We start from the raw sequence: 17956 nt of genomic DNA on the forward strand, positions 1-17956 counted from the left end.
ACACTCGCTCCCCGCCACATATACACAAATATGAAATTAGTAAAGACTTAAAGTATTATTTAATCACTGTGGCTATGAAGCCTAGAATTATAGAATTGACAGGATAAAAATAACCTGATCCAGTCTCTTAATTGTATAGATAGCCAGACTCAGTGGCTCACGCCTGTAATCCTAGCACTTTGGGAGGCTGAGGCAGGTGGATCACTTGAGGTCAGGTGTTCGAGACCAGTCTGGCCAACATGGTGAAACCCCGTCTCTACTGAAAATACAAAAATTAGCTGGGCGTGGTGGCTCACACCTGTAATCCCAGCTACTTGGGTGGCTGAGGCACAAGAATGGCTTGAACCCAGGAGGCGGAGGTTGCAGTGAGCTGAGATCCCACCATTGTACTCCAGCCTGAGTGACAGAGCGAGACTGTCTCAAAAAAAAAAAAAAAAAAAAGTATAGTTAGGAAATTACCCCTACCAAAAATGACAAAATTAATAAGAGTTGGATTACAAATTGGCTCTTATGAAATAGGTGTTTCATAATTGTTCAAGACACCTACATTTTTCAGTAGTCTGGTCCTGTCGATAAGACCCTGGTTTTAACATTCTTGCACTTATGTTTAAAATAGAAATTGCCTTAACCACAGACAAACCAAACAAAAAAATAATAACTGAACTGGATTGGAGAATAGAAATTAGAGACAGAGGCCTCTCTGAGTTGTGGAAAGGTGGATAGGTAAGTGAGGGTCCAGGATAGGTAAGTGGGGGTCCAGAAGAAAGTGGCTGTCACCCAGTGAATCAGGAACCAGGGCAGGAGCCATGAGAGCTAAAGGGTTACAGAGGAAAAGTACAAGGCAGTTCAGAAAAAGAGACACCACTAGGGGCCTCCTCCTTCCCCTTGGGTAGAAGATTAAGTCGAATTCACAAGGAACCGAGAAGTCTACCTAATCTAGTTTCTGTTGCCTTTGTAAACCAGATGTTCAGCTTGGCTGAACATCCACCAGCCTTAGCACTGTCACCCACACTGATTCTCAGAACAAACAGGAATAGTCCCAAGGGAATGTTGTAGGAAGGAGTTTATGAAGACATCTGTAAGAATAAAAACCTAGCCCTGTTTCATTTTCATGACTACGAGTAGTATTAGAGAGTACTTATAAGTGCTTTGTACCTATTCCAATATGATAGATAAAATTAAGTCCTTACAACCCCAGAAATAATTTTATTCTTGACCCTTAACCTCCCAATTTATATCTGAATACAAATGCTACGTAGAACAGTTACATATCAGGGATTAAATAGTAGCGTGATTACTTTTTATTCAACAAAGTTAAAATATCTTTTTAAAATAGTGGTAATAGATAAGAAGAAGCTACTAATTTTTACAATCTGTAATGTTGCTGCTCTGGCTTCTACACGTCTCTGCTTCTTACTTGACTCCAGCCACACTCACCTCCTCACTATTCCTTGAACACATCAGGATAGAAAGAGTGTGACGGGTAATGCCTTTGCCTTGGTTGTTTTCTCTGGCTTGAATATTTTCTCCCCATCTCTCTGTAAGACTAGCTTCCTCATCATCTTTAAGTCACCTTCTTAGAGAAGCCTGCCCTGGTCTAGCCCCTCTGTGTACTATTATAGTCTATCTCCCCCAGCAACCAGGACTCCTCACCCTTCTTATCATGATTGCTTCTTTTTCCCCCATAGCACATTTTTACCTTCTACTATAAGAGATGATTTACTTATATTTTTTGTCTGTTCTCCCCTACTAGATTATACAAGTTCCACAAGGGCAAAAGTACTTGTCTAGTTTGCTTACTTATTCATCCTCAAAGCCTAGAACTGTCTAGAGCATAGTAAATGCTCAATCACTATTTTTAATGAATAAATAACCATATGAATATTGACTTTTCAAGATAAAAATTTAGGTTTACTCCCCTAGATTTAACCTACATGTTGCGCTTTTTCATAATCACGATGTGCTCATACGTCAGTTTTCGGATATGCTTTTCATTTTCTTGCTGTCTCCCCTAGAGAGAGAGAGATTCAAATAAATCTACCCTAGATGAAGAGTCTATGGGGACCTTCCTCCAGAGGCTTCAAATAGAGCAACATTTGACCTCTTCCTCCAGAGGCTTCAAATAGAGCAACATTAGGGTCAGTCTTGGCATTTAAATCTCAAAGAAATTCAGACTTACTCTGAGAGAGATATATAGATTAGATAAAAGTATGAGTAAAAGAGACACTATATTTCTAAGCAACAGAAATTCCATATCACAACAAACCATGTCCAGATGGTCAGGAGATAATATCAGAAAAAAACAATCTTCACTGAGGCCAAGATGAGGTTCCCTTGAAGCCGACCAAAATAAGGATGGTCAATTTACTGTTATTTCTGCAAAATATATTTTTTTCTAATGTCTATGGACAGATAATGATTAAAATTCAGGGCTTCAATCCCCACCAGTATGCAGTATACCTAAGTAACAAGCATGCATATGTACCCCCCTGAATCTAACATAAAACAATTTTTAAAAATTCAGAGCTTGTTTGTGTAGGTCCTATCAGAAGAGCCAACATGGTAGGATTCTTATTTGAGTATCCCAACAGGCGTATTCTGGGAGAAGGATGCTAACACTGAGATGCACATTCCAAGAAATCTGAGATAACAGAAAACAATCACCCCCGTCTTAATCCATTTGGGCTGCTGTGGCAAAATACTGTAGATTTGGAGTCCTGTAAACAACAGAAATTGATTTCTTATAGTTCCAGAGGCTGGGAAGTCCAAGATCAAGGCTCTGGCAGATTTGGTATTCAATGAGGGCCCATTTCCTGATTCATAGATGGTGCCTTATAGCTGTGTCTTCATATGGTGGAAGGGGCAAAGCAGTTCTCTGGGGTCCCTTTTACAAGGGCACTAATCCTATTCATGAGGGTTCTGGCCTCATGCCCTAATTACCTCCCAAATACCCCACCTCCTAATATTATCGCCTTGAGCATTAAGATTTTAACATGAATTTGGTGGGCACACAAATATTTAGACCACAGCACCACCTTAAACCTTGCTATGTGGCTTATCAACCCTTCTGTAGGCAGTGGACTGCCCAGGCTGGGAGCCATACGATGCCCTTTTCCTCTGACCTTAACCTACTGTCCCTTCATAGATGCCACACTCTGGTCAAAGACACAGCCAATACCTTCCGAAGCCCCAATCATTAGTAGTCAGAGAAGTGGTCCAGTTAAACCTGTACAGTTGCCCCAAAGATCTTCCTAAAGTTCAAATGCAAGTAGTGCCCTTCTTTTCTTGAAATTATGTAGTGATTTCTCCCTTAGCTTCAAATTATTTGGCTTGGTACAAAGCACTCTTTGTGATATGGTCTTTGTCCTGGCATTGATCGCATTCTTGGTAGTCACTGATGTCCTCCTATCTCCTGTGACCCTAAAGAAGTGCTTTGCCCTTTTTGCCATATGATGACACAGCTAGAAGTCACCATCTATGAACCAGGAAGTGGGCCCTCTCCAGATACCAAATCTGCCAGAGCCTTGATCTTGGGCTTCCACTGATCTCCTATGTGTCTCTCCCAACACGTGATGGACTCCTGGAGGATAAGAATTATACCTTATTCATACCTTATTCATCCTCAGTGCTAGGTTTGTGGAGGTTCTCAGTAAATACTGGTTCAGTGACTGAATGGCTAAATGGAAATGTGATGTTGCTAAACTCTAATATGGATGTTTCTTCTTTCCTCAAGGACTTTGGCATTATGTTCCTGCACCACCTTGTATCTATTTTCTTGATTACCTTTTCATATGTCAACAATATGGCCCGAGTAGGAACGCTGGTCCTTTGTCTTCATGATTCAGCTGATGCTCTTCTGGAGGTAAAAGTTTTCTTTCATCTTTAAGAATACAAAATCCAAAATTTAGGAAGTCCCCAATCTCATTAGCTCTTCAATGTTATGCTAGATGGTGCTTGGGTACAATAGTAAATAACTACATTGAAACTGCTGAGTGTTTCTTTGTAGGTTAAGCTGGTGAAAATGAGATTCTAAATTAGTATGTAAACTTTTATACAAAAAAAAGTTGTTAATAAAATGCTGAAAACCTTTACTGTTCTATACTTAAGAAATGAATGATTTTACAAAGGAAAATCATTATTTGATTAGGTTTTGTTTTGTGTGTTGTAACTTTTACCCTGATTTATTGGGAAATTTTGTAAAACGCAGTTTAGTTACTAGTGGAAACTATACATCCCAGTAAAATTAAGTAGGGGTCATTGTTTTTATTGCCAATATACATTTACCTAAGGTTTTTACAGTGGAAAGGGCATATGAATTGCAAATTTTATGTAGAAACTATGTTTTCTATATATGTAAGTATAAGGAATATCTGTGGAAATATTGGTTACATATGAATTGGTTACTATTATTTAGAATTCTTAAAGTGGTAAAATAAATAAATATGTTCTAGCATATTTCAAAAGGTAAAATCCCAAGGAAAACCGTGATGTGATATTTACTTTTAACTGTGGCTCCTGTGAAGAGTCATACTCAATAATGTTCATAAAGTCTTTGCATTTTATATTAAGAAATTAATATAACTGGTCAGAATTACCTTATAGGAGTACAAAGCCTATGTAGAAATGGTTCTTACAATCTGATCTGAATTCTGATTTTTTTTTCCTTTAGGCCCACCGTTTTGCTTTAAGTGCTTTGTTTTGCCACCTTTGAAGCATTTACTATACTGTGAATGTAGACTAGACATGCCCTCAAATAATGACCTGTTATTGCAATATAAGCAGAATTCTATGCTATAAAATTTGAATCTACCATAAAGGCAATTAAGGTTTGAGGTATATACAGCACTTTGTTAAAAACTCTGGTCCTTTAGTGTTATGAAACAGAAAAATAGACCTAATGGGCTAGGTAAGTCCAACGATAATTTGTTGCTATGATTTTTAAGTGATTCAAGCTAACCTCTATTCAGCATATTTTTTAGTAGGATAAATATAATTAGTATAAGGGCAATCCCCTGGAAATGAGTTACCATTTGGTTAAATCTTAAGTTCGCTTGAATGTAGAAATTTATGCTGCAACCTAAGGCTGTACAATCAATCCTATACAATTAGCCAACTTCATTGCCTGTGGAGATGGCTGGCATGATGTTTGGTAGTGCCATGATTCAAAAAATTTCTAATCAAGTTCCACTTGTATCCAGAAAAAAAAATTCAGAAATCTCAGTCATGTGGCTTAAAAACAAATGTTCTTCATCACCTAGATTCTCTTAAACATTATAAAGTAAATAACACGTAGAGTATTCAATTAATGAGATAGGTCACCTGTCAGCTCCTCAACATGTTATCTTATGGCCTAGACGTTTCTGAAAAGTTTGTGTTTAAAGCTTATTTGTTGAATACTGGTGAAAAAATATAAAAGAAAAATTTCATGATTTACCTAGCCAGGAGAAGGTAGAAGGTACCTTTTAACATAATTTGTGGTGTTACACCTGAAGTGTTCATGAAATTAAAAGCTTATAATCCTAACTTCCACCCAGTTAATAGATATTTCCCCTTAGGAATACATTCCTCTCATAGCTTTGTGCTTTATTTAAAGCTTTTAAATTATAGCCTCTGTGGATAATGTCAACAATCTTTTCAAATCTGACTCAGTTAATTTAAGTTTCCAAGAAGTAGAAAATAATGTTATAAATTCAGAAGGCATCATGAATTTATAACCCTGTGTGTAGGTGCTGTGAATTCTATGCAAAAATGTAAAAAGAGATGATTAAGCAAAATTGTTTTCAGTCTCACCTGTTTTTAGAATCATCTGTAAAAAAAAGTAGATGGTAGAGAAAGGGATGTGATTTCTTCCCTAGACTAATTTATAATATAAAAAGTCTTTACTTAAATCACTGTCATAAATTATGAGAGTACTTTTCACAGACCCTTTGAACATTAGTGGCTTTCATCTAAAAATGACCCATTCATGTAACTTTGAAAATTCTACCTAAATGGATTAGTTGAAATGATATCATCTTGACACTTTCTTCATTTCTAAGTTCATGAGAGTAAGCCAGAAAAGCATCTCCCCAGAGTACTCCTTGTGCCTGTTTAAAGAAAACCTATAATTTTAAGGAGAAAGGAAGAAAAACGCAGAAAAGCTCCATATATTCTATATAAAGTTTGTGGCCCCGGTATTTGAGATTCATAAAAAGGTTTAAAGGATTGTCCAGCACTTCTGTTTGAACTGTTAGGCCAGATTTCTGTTTTGGTGTCTCTGGCTTGCTCGTATCATCTATGATGCAAGAATCTCTTATTTTTCTCTCTGTTTTTCTGAAATCAACCATACGAATGAATTTCTCAGGTTGCTGAATATTTTATTAAATCTGTAACAGTCAGGAATTCTACTTATGGCTAATGCTGCCTTTCACTCAACTTATGGGTAATTTATAAATACTGGTGCATGATGTATGACATTTCAGTCGCAGGCTGAAATGCATAAAAATGCAGGCAATTTTATGCATCTGGTAAGGTATATCTTAAGGAGATTCATGCATATTGAAAGAAACTTTTTATTATCAGTTTAACTACATTAATATATCACATTCCTTTCTTTCATAGGCTGCCAAAATGGCAAATTATGCCAAGTTTCAGAAAATGTGTGATCTCCTGTTTGTTATGTTTGCTGTGGTTTTTATCACCACACGACTGGGTATATTTCCTCTCTGGTGAGTATGCCAGTCTCCTTCCTGATAGAGCCACCCTTTCCAAATAAGCTTTCTGAACCATTTTCCTTTTGAATTTTACCGTAAGTATTTACAGGTTTAAATATATTGGGGGGGAGAGGAAATACCTCAAGAAGCTGCTTGATTTCTTCTTCCAGAAGAGGTTTGCACTCTTTACTAATGATTTCCACAGGATAGTTGGAAAAGGATGTGGCTTGCATGGCTTCTGAAGCCACAGAAAGCCATCTGTCATAGAAGGCACTAGTCTAGAATATGACTCAAGAACCTCAGCTGTGAAGGTTGGAATTAAGAAAGAAACCGTGGTGTTGCAAACAAGTATATGACAGGAATCTCCTGTACCAGGGGTTCACAGAGGGTTGTCCCTGGATTAGCAGTAGCAGCATCACCTAAGAACCTGTTAGAAATGCACATTCTTGGCCCCACCCCAGGCCCACTGAGTGAGAAACTCTGGATATAAGTCCTGGCAGTGTGTTTTAATAAGCCTTCCTGATGATTCTGCTGCATGTTAAAGTTTGAAAACCACTATCCTAGATAATTCTTTTCATTAGCTGTATACCTTTCTAACCAAATAGAGTCTTTGAATTATATCCAAAGTCTCTTCCAGCTTTGCGTTACTTGGCAAATAGATGCTTTTCATATTTCTTCCAACTTACTGAAGAAAAACGTTGACCAAGAGGGATTCCTACTCCACCCCTGAAGAATTTCTTTAGGTTGACCTCAGTCCCCGAAACACCAGGGGACTTCCTGTATGATTTTTTTACTCATTACTAAGCCTTCTGTTAGATCGTCATGCCTGCTATTTCCCCACCTTGTTTAAGGTATATAAAAGAGCTTTGTCAGAGGTCTTAAGGAATTCAGGATTTACTCTGTTGAGTCACTCCCTGCACAGGTAGAGGCAGAGTCAGAAAAAGAATGTGAAGTCAGATTTTAGAAAACCTTTGCTGACTCCTGGGTCTTCATTCTAAGTACTTGCCCCCATCTGTGTGATTAGCCATCTACAACAGTAAGCTTACCAGTCTAGAATATCCATTCTTTGCCTTTTCCATATTGTTTAGGTGTGGACTTTAAAATTCCAATGAGCTGCCATTTTTTGTGTGTATTTAGTGAAAATTTACTGGTCATTTGCTGCATTACCAGCACTGGGATGGTACTGGTAATGCTGATAATTCTGTTAGACATAGGGCTGCCCTTGGGGCATTTACAGTTGAATTCCTACAGGTCCTTTTAATATTCCAGTTTATAATTTGGGGTATGGGGTGGGGGAGGCCAGAGGTTATAAATTTTTTTTCCAAACATTTACTGGACATAGGTAATATAGATGGATTATCAATATTTAAATAGTTTTGGTGCATTTACTGAGGAGCTCTGTTGGCTAAATTATACATTATAGCAGATATATTTGTGTGTGTGAAATAGTGACTCACCTGTAGAGGGTAAGGTGTAATGGAGGTAGATCAGACTTTAGTTTTAAGAAGCATTTCATAGACCTATTTCCCCTTCAAAGACTGTGCTTTAGGTAGAAGAAACAAAATTATTTCCCCTGCCTTATATTCCTTTTGTTTTCAACCCATTTCTTTGGATTCACCAACAATACCTTCCAGGTTCCTCTTGACTATATTTGAATTCATCATGAGTCATCAGAATATTGGTAATTGATGGGTTTGGTAATACTTGGCTTATTCTCTGTTATATCAGCAATCCATGGTCCTCAAAGACAGCATACACCATGATTAGCCTTTTAAGAACCATGCACTGCTCCTCCAGACTTCTCTTCCAGTCACAATACATCCTCCTAGAACAACCCTGTCCAAAGGAAATATAATGCAGGCTTTATAGTAATACAATATTTTCTAGTAGCCATACTAAAAGTTCTTTTTTTTTTAAAGATGAAAGGTGATATCCATTTAAATGACATATTTAACTCAGTATATTCAAAATAGTATTTTTTTTTTTTTAAGACAGAGTCTTTCCCTGTCGCCCAGGCTGGAGTGCAGTGGTGTGATCTTGGATCACTGCAGTCTCTGCCTCCCAGGTTCAAGTGATTCTTCGGCCTCAAGTAGCTGAGACTACAGCACGCACCACCAGGACCGGTCTAATTTTTTTTTTTTTTAGTAGAGACGAGGTTTCACCATGTTGGCCAAGCTGGTCTCAAACTCCTGACCTCAAGTGATCCACCCGCCTCGGCCTCCCAAAGTGCTGGGATTACAGGCATGAGCCACCGCGCCTGGCCCAAAATACTATTTTAACGTATCAACACATTAATATTAAAATGTTTTGAGTATCTACAGTCTTTTAATTTATATTAAATCTTTGAAATTTTTTTTTTTTTTTTTTTTTTTTTGGTGTGCACAAGCCACAATTTATTTAAACAGTTTGTGACTTTAAATGGTTTTTTTTTTTTTTTAATTGTACTTTTAAGTTTTAGGGTACATGTGCACATTGTGCAGGTTAGTTACATATGTATACATGTGCCATGCCGGTTTGCTGCACCCACTAACTCGTCATCTAGCATTAGGTATATCTCCCAATGCTATCCCTCCCCCTCGCCCCTCCCCACCACAGTCCCCAGAGTGTGATATTCCCCTTCCTGTGTCCATGTGATCTCATTGTTCAATTCCCACCTAGGAGTGAGAATATGCGGTGTTTGGTTTTTTGTTCTTGCGATAGTTTACTGAGAATGATGGTTTCCAATTTCATCCATGTCCCTACAAAGGACATGAACTCATCATTTTTTATGGCTGCATAGTATTCCATGGTGTATATGTGCCATATTTTCTTCATCCAGTCTATCATTGTTGGACATTTGGGTTGGTTCCAAGTCTTTGCTATTGTGAATAGTGCCACAATAAACATACGTGTGCATGTGTCTTTATAGCAGCATGATTTATAGTCATTTGGGTATATACCCAGTAATGGGATGGCTGGGTCAAATGGGATTTCTAGTTCTAGATCCCTGAGGAATCGCCACACTGACTTCCACAATGGTTGAACTAGTTTACAGTCCCACCAACAGTGTAAAAGTGTTCCTATTTCTCCACATCCTCTCCAGCACGTGTTGTTTCCTGACTTTTGAATGATTGCCATTCTAACTGGTGTGAGATGATATCTCATAGTGGTTTTGATTTGCATTTCTCTGATGGCCAGTGATGATGAGCATTTTTTCATGTGTCTTTTGGCTGCATAAATGTCTTCTTTTGAGAAGTGTCTGTTCATGTCCTTCGCCCACTTTTTGATGGGGTTGTTTGGTTTTTTCTTGTAAATTTGTTGGAGTTCATTGTAGATTCTGGATATTAGCCCTTTGTCAGATGAGTAGGTTGCGAAAATTTTCTCCCATGTTGTAGGTTGCCTGTTCACTCTGATGGTAGTTTCTTTTGCTGTGCAGAAGCTCTTTAGTTTAATTAGATCCCATTTGTCAATTTTGGCTTTTGTTGCCATTGCTTTTGGTGTTTTGGACATGAAGTCCTTGCCCACGCCTATGTCCTGAATGGTAATGCCTAGGTTTTCTTCTAGGGTTTTTATGGTTTTAGGTCTATTTCACATTACCACACATCTAGATTTAGTTTAACTACATTTCAAGTGCTCAGTAGCCACACGTGGCTAGCTTATTGGACAGTGCAGTTCCAGAAAAGAACAACTATCACAGTAACCAGATTCGACACATTTTCTGGGGTCTGAGTATCTTGATTGACATTCTTAAGTCTGCTGTTTGCTGCGTCCGTACGAGTCAGGATAGTATACTGGTTAGCTGGGACGTTTGGACCAGTGTGCATGGGTTCAAATCCTGCCTCCACTGCTTAACACCTTTGTGCTGAAGTTTCCTCATCTCTTAAATAGGAATGATGATGATGCCCACTCACAGCATTGTTGTAAATACTAAGTGATTTTATGTCTCTATAGAGCTAAGAAACATGTCAGGTTCATAGTAATTGCTATGTAAGTATTGGCTTGTTAAGTGAGATTATTTATTTAACGTGAAAAGAGAGACCTCTTAGGAAATGAGTAAGAAAAAAAGAACAGTAACTCAATAGAAGTATTTGGAGTGGCTCTGAATAGGTATGGTTCGAAAAATATAAATGACAAAATTATAGAAAGATTTAACCTCACCATAAGCAAATTGTAGCTTCTGGAAATACAGTCATGTACCATATAGCTATGCTTCGTGGCCAGTGATGGACCACATATATGGCAATGATCCTACAAGATTATAATGGACCTAAAAAGTTCCTATGAGAACATCATAGTGCAATGCATTCATTACTGATGTATTTGTGTTGATGCTGCTGTAAACAAACCTGTTGCGCTGCCAGTCACTCCTCATTCTTCCCGCGTACCATCCCCTGGCAACCACTAACCTGCTTGCTGTCTCTGTGAACTTACATTTTGTGGTCATTTTATATAAATGGTTTCATGCAATATGCAATCTTTTGTAACAGTTCTTTCAGCTTCCTGATGTTTTCAAGATTTATCCATGTTGTAGCTTGTATCAGTACTTCATTCTTTCTTATTGGTGAATAATATTTTATTGTATGGATATACCACATTTTATTTATCCATTCATGAGGTGACAGACTTCAGGATTGTTTCCATTGTTTGGCTATTATGAATAATGCTGCTATTAATGTTTGTATACAAGCTGTTGTGTGAACACACATTTTCAGTTTTCATAGGCATATGCTTAGGAATGGAATTGCTGGATTTACATTGTAACTCTAACTTTTTGAAGAACTACCAAATGTTCTTTTTCTTTAGTTTTTGTTTTTGTTTTTTGTTTTTTTTAAACAAACAAAAAAAACAAAAACTAAAGAAAAAGAACATTTGGTAGTGTTAAAAAAAAAAAAACAACGGGGTCTTGCTCTGTTGGCCAGGCTGGGCTACAGTGATGCCATCATAGCTCATTGCAGCCTTGAACTCCTGGGCTCAAGTGATTCTCCTGCCTCAGTTTCTTGAGTAGCTAGGACTACAGATATGTGCCACAATACCCACCTGATTTATTTATTTATTTGTAGAGACGGGGTCTCACTGCATTGCTTAGGCTAGTCTTGAACTCCGGGCCTCAAGCGATCCTCCAGCCTAGGCTTTCCAAAGTGCTGGTATTACAGGTATGAGCCAATGCACCCAGCCTACCAAACTCTTTTACAGAGTTGCAGCACTATTTTACATCTGACCAGCAATGTATGAGAGTTCTACTTTCTCTACTTCCTTGCCAACACTTACGATTTTTCATATTGTATTCATTTTAGTGAGTATTAAATGGTATCTTATTGTAGTTTTGACTTGCATTTCAAATTCTTTACCCATTTGTAATTTGGTTATTTGTCTTTTTATTGTTGTAAAAGTTTTTGCACGATTATATATCTGAATGATGAATATAATAATGTATATTATATATAAAGGACTTATCCGATATATAATTTGCAAATGTTTTCTCCCTTACTGAGGGTTGTCTTTCACTTCCTTGATGATGTCCTTTGAAGCATAAAAGCTTTTAGATTTGATAAAGTTTGTCTATTTTTTCTTTTGTCACTTGTGTTTTTGATGTCGTAAGAAACCATTGTCAAATCCAAGGTCATGAAGATTTACTCCTATTTTTTTTTCCTAGGAGTTTTCTAGTTTTAACTCTTCCATTTAGGCCTATGCTGTGTTTTGGGGTGATTTTTGTGTATGGTAGAAGGTAGGTATCCAAGTTCATTCTTGTGTGTGTGGATATTCAGTCATCCCCACACCATTTCTCGATTGGCTATTGCTTTTATTATGATCATCTTCAGCACGTAACTCTAACGAAGCGAACTCATGTTTGTCACATTCCTCATTTAATGCCCTTTACTGGCTTTCATTCATTTCCACCTCTTGGAATCACACTATATTTTATCTGTGGCCTGCTTCCTAAGTTGACTCATTCGTCCTGCCTGGGAACTCTTCATCCTGTCTAATAAGCCAGGAGGTGAGACACGTTTGCACAGCCCTTTCTCCTCTCCAAGCTGGGATGCTATCCAAGGGAGTGTTGATTGTTTCTGTCCAGAGGACATCTGGGATGCAACCCTCCCACACACAGGTCACCAAAACTGATCTCTCCACTGTTCCTTCCTGATGATATCACTGTCCTCTGTGGCGTCCCTGTGTAGATGGTTCCAGCCAATGCCTGGCCTTGCTGTTCCTAGGACATGGCTTACCCCAGAAAGTGCAATTTTTATATCCACTCTGTGCTGCTGTTGGCCCTGCTGACCTGTTTAATGACCCTATTTTGGAGGGGAGGATAAAGAAAGTGGCAGCTCCTCCTCTTGCCCATCACTACACTGCCCACAGCCTCACCACAGAATCCCTTGCTTTGCTTTTTCTTATTCACAGTCTTTCCAGGATTGAGAGATAAGTAGAATATGATGGGGGAAGAGACTTTTGTTGTCAAATAATTCAGCTACCACATGAATAATTCCAGTAGAAGGAAACCCTACACCTCTAAAGACAGTCCCTTCCAGTTGCACACAGTGGCCATTATTAGAGAGTTCTGCCCCAGGCTGTCACAGTTTACCTCCCAATACTTTCTGCCTTTTTCTCCTAGTTCTGACCCTGGAACGATATACAGTGTCTAATTCCTGTTCTGTACCTCAGCCCAGCAAGTATTCAAAAAACAAAAAAATCCAAAAATTCTTACTCCCCCCTTTCCTATTATCTTCATCAAGATAAACACTGTAAATTCCTTCAGTCACATTTTTCTCTGGCTTTCATGCTTGTCTTTTCTGATTCTGAATTTTATTGTATCAAATCATCTGGGAACATTACATCAGTTCTTCAAAATGTAGTTTTCTCTACCAGTTGTCTTAATAATACCTTGTTATTTTGAATCAGTACTTGTATGATTATGTCATATAATGACTGTGAAATAATCTTGTTAATACTGTTATGAGTTTCCTCCAGGTACACGTGATGGTAATCTTTGTAGAAGCATCAGCTTCTCACATTTTACTAACATATGAAACTCTGAAATTGTAACTTCATAATATGACCATCCTAGAAGCCAAGATAATGTGTCTGTATTTCCTGTTCTCTGTAACATCATTCTTCTTCCGTAATTACATATCTTTTTGCTAAGACCTGAGCAAACATATGAATAGGTTTACTGTATCAAGAGTCTTACTGCTTTACCAGTTTTATCAAATAATCAAATATTTAGTGGGTCTCTCAGGATTTATCTGGTAGGGATTCCTTCCTAATGTGTCCAGAATTGGTGGGTTCTTGGTCTCACTGACTTCAAGAATGAAGCCGCGGACCCTTGCAGTGAGTGTTACAGCTCTTGAGGTGGTGCATCTGGAGTTTGTTCCTTCTGATGTTCGGATGTGTTCGGAGTTTCTTCCTTCTGGTGGGTTCGTGGTCTCGCTGGCTCAGGAGTGAAGCTGCAGACCTTCGCAGTGAGTGTTACAGCTCTTAAGATGGTGCGTCTGGAGTTGTTCATTCCTCCCAGTGGGCTCGTGGTCTCGCTGGCTTCAGGAGTGAAGCTGCAGACCTTTGCGGTGAGTGTTATAGCTCATAAAAGCAGTGTGGACCCAAAGAGTGAGCAGTAGCAAGATTTATTGCAAAGAGCGAAAGAACAAAGCTTCCACAGTGTGGAAGGCAACCTGAGTGGGTGGCCACTGCTGGCTCGGGCAGCCTGCTTTTATTCTCTTATCTGGCCCCACCCACATCCTGCTGATTGGTAGAGCCGAGTGGTCTGTTTTGAGAGGGCGCTGATTGATGCGTTTACAATCTCTGAGCTAGACACAAAGGTTCTCCACATCCCCACCAGATTAGTTAGATACAGAGTATCCACACAAAGGTTCTCCAAGGCCCCACCAGAGTAGCTAGAAACAGAGTGTTGACTGGTGCACTCACAAACCCTGAGCTAGACACAGGGTGCTGATTGGTGTGTTTACAAACCTTGAGCTAGATACAGAGTGCCGATTGGTGTATTTACAGTCCCTGAGCTAGACATAAAGGTTCTCCAAGGCCCCACCAGAGTAGCTAGATACAAAGTGTCGATTGGTGCATTCACAAACCCTGAGCTAGACACAGGGTGCTGATTGGTGTGTTTACAAACCTTGAGCTAGATACAGAGTGCCAATTGGTGTATTTACAATCCCTGAGCTAGACATAAAGGTTCTCCAAGGCCCCACCAGAGTAGCTAGATACAGAGTGTCGATTGGTGCATTCACAAACCCTGAGCTAGACACAGGGTGCAGATTGGTGTGTTTACAAACCTTGAGTTTGAGACAGAGTGCCGATTGGTGTATTTACAATCCCTGAGCTAGACATAAAGGTTCTCCAAGGCCCCACCAGACTCAGGAGCCCAGCTGGCTTCACACAGTGGATCCCCCACCGGGGCTGCAGGTGGAGCTGCCTGCCAGTCCAGCGCCGTGTGCCTGCACTCTTCAGCCCTTGGGTGGTCGATGGGACTGGGCGCCGTGGAGCAGGGGGTGGCACTCGTCGTGGAGGCTCCGTCCGCACAGGAGCCCACGGAGGGGGTGGGAGGTTCAGGCATGGCGGGCTGCAGGTCCCAAGCCCTGCCCCACGGGAAGGCAGCTAAGGCCCAGCGAGAAATCGAGCGCAGCGCCAGTGGGCTGGCACTGCTGGGGGACCCAGTACACCCTCCGCAGCCGCTGGCCCGGGTGCTAAGCCCCTCATTGCCCAGGGCCAGCAGGGCCGGCCGGCTGCTTCAAGTGCAGGGCCTGCCAAGCCCACGCCCACCCGGAACTCCAGCTGGCCTGCAAGCGCTGCACGCAGCCCTGGTTCCCACTCGTGCCTCTCCCTCCATACCTCCCTGCAAGCTGAGGGAGTGGGCTCCAGCCTTGGCCAGCCCAGAAAGGGGCTCCCACAGTGCAGTGGTGGGCTGAAGGGCTCCTCAAGTGCCGCCAAAGTGGGAGCCCAGGCAGAGGAGGCGCCGAGAGCGAGCGAGGGCTGTGAGGACTGCCAGCACGCTGTCACCTCTCACTAACACATCCTTAAATAATTTGATTGTTCCTTTATTAAATGACATCTGTAGAATCAGATAGTTTCACTGTTGATACAATTAACAACAGACTTTCATATCAATATCTTTTTCAAATACATACTTATTTTTCCCAGATGGTGCTGTATGTAGTCAGGATCAAATTTTAGCCAAGTCTTTATCATATACTTTTAAAGATTTGGGTTTGTAGTCAGTATTCAAAAGCTTCAATGGTATATATTGGATACATGTTGCACTACTATTATCAAACGCAATCACTGGTGCCCCACCTACTTGCCATCACTCAAAGTGTTAAAAGTTTAAATATTTTCTCTTGTATTTAAATTTTTGGAAAGTCATGTCTAGTTAGCTCTCCTCAACTCAAAAATCTATGCATTGTAGCCTTTACTTTGTAGTCACACAGTCAGTGATCTGATCCTTTTTGAGAGTAAATCTACCCATCATTGTAAGCTGTTACAATTTTCATTGATCTGCATCTCTCTCTCTTATAGTCCACTTATGTGTAATCTCTACGTTCCTAACAATTTCCCGTAAAAGCTGTGGTTTTAATATGGCATAGATTGTACTCAAACTCATTGTAACATCCATCAACAGTGCCTTACAGTGTCTACTCAGTATTTGTTAAGTGAATTAGGTACTCTTTAATTATAAATGGTCTCATGTCCATTTTCTTAGTTCATTTCCTTAAATCTTTGCGAAGAAAGATAGGTGCAATTTCTCCATTAATACACAGAGAAAGCAGATTCAATTAGTCAGTGATTCACTGGGCTCTCTGGACTCTGGTCTCCTAATATCAGTTCAGTTCAACAGGTGCTTACTATGTTCCGTTTGTCCTTTCTACAATACAATATTCTCTTATTTAAGGCCATAAAGCATTTGATGAGATACATTTTTGGTGGTAGTTCAGTAAAAAATGGTCATTTAAAAATGATTGCCTCTGTCGTTCTGCCCCAGTCAAGATAACATATTGCAAACGTTATCATCTATCAGTGATACATTAGAATCTGGTAAAGAAAGGAGAAAATTCACAAAGATGCTGAAAGAGAAGTGGCATGGTACAGTGGCTAGAAAGGCTGCTTGTTTTGAGTCACGTTTCTCCTCCCAGTGTCTGAAGACCAGATGTGTGATTTCTCTGCACCTATGTCCTCATCGGTAAAATAATGGTAAATACTCTACCTACCTTACCAAAAATGTTAAGGATCAAGTGTAATAGTATTTTACAAACTATAAAATTCTTTATAAATATTAGGCATTTTTCAAAATGTGCTGTTATTGTTAAAGATATAAATTCTCATTATAGCCAAGTGGTCAGAAGTTCTTATTATATTTTATAACCTCCTACTAGTCTATATTAAGGAATCATAACCATAGATACATCTGAAATAAAATTCTAAAATGGTCTATCCAATTATGAGGCTTGAACTGTCTCATTTTAGTGGCTTCTGTTCTCAGTACTCAGTGAGCATGTAATATTGAAACTGTACCAGTTTGCCATATTCTCACAAATCCCAAATGAATGGGCATATCACTGTTGCCAGAACCTCTTCCCATGGCCAGTTAATGATTTTCCACATCTCCAGTCATGTCCCATGAAGTGCCAAGGCCTTGGCTACAGGAGGGTTAGAGTCAAATACGTACCTTTACTGGTCAGCTACTATTCAGACAGAAGCATCTGCCTTCTCAGAATGTTGCTTTCTGTTGCTCTGTTCACTGAAAAGTAGGGGAATTATCTGTGGATTTGTTCTCTCTGAAGATTTCTACAATTAAAAAAAAAAAAGTTGGCTGGGCATGGTGACTCACGCCTGTAATCCCAGCACTTTGGGAGGCCGAGGTGGGCAGATCACGAGGTCAAGAGTTTGAGATCAGCCTGACCAGCATGGTGAAACCCCATCTCTACTAAAAATACATAAATTAGCCGGGTGTGGTGGCATGCGCCTGTAGTCCCAGCTACTCAGGAGGCTGAGGCAGGAGAATCACTAGAACCTGGGAGGCGGAGGTTGCAGTGAGCCGAGATCGCGCCACTGCACTCCTGCCTGGAGACAGAGCGAGACTCCATCTCAAAAAAAAAAAAAAAAAAAAGTTACAGAGGAGACTCAGTCATCCTTTTACCATTTTCCATGATAAGATTTGAAATTCATCTAGACATGTAGGAGATTAGCTTTTTATCTGATTTATTTTTCAAAATGCATTTTACCAAAGTGGCATGGCTTATATGCTTTTCTGAATTGTTGATAAGGAACAGATTAGTCTCAGA

General features: G+C 39.6%; 1 protein-coding gene across 2 annotated transcripts in view; it reads left to right on the forward strand.

The window, feature by feature from the left end:
- Positions 1-17956, forward strand: part of CERS6 (ceramide synthase 6) — a 324715-nt gene that overhangs the window by 259871 nt on the left and 46888 nt on the right. For both annotated transcript variants that reach the window (XM_001154789.7, XM_016949972.4), the window contains exons 7-8: positions 3734-3862; positions 6601-6707. In XM_001154789.7, coding sequence (XP_001154789.1) covers positions 3734-3862; positions 6601-6707 — 236 coding nt within the window. The remainder of the gene's footprint in view (positions 1-3733; positions 3863-6600; positions 6708-17956) is intronic.

Source organism: Pan troglodytes, chromosome 13 (genome assembly GCF_028858775.2).
Source record: "Pan troglodytes isolate AG18354 chromosome 13, NHGRI_mPanTro3-v2.0_pri, whole genome shotgun sequence".
NCBI lineage: Eukaryota > Metazoa > Chordata > Mammalia > Primates > Hominidae > Pan > Pan troglodytes.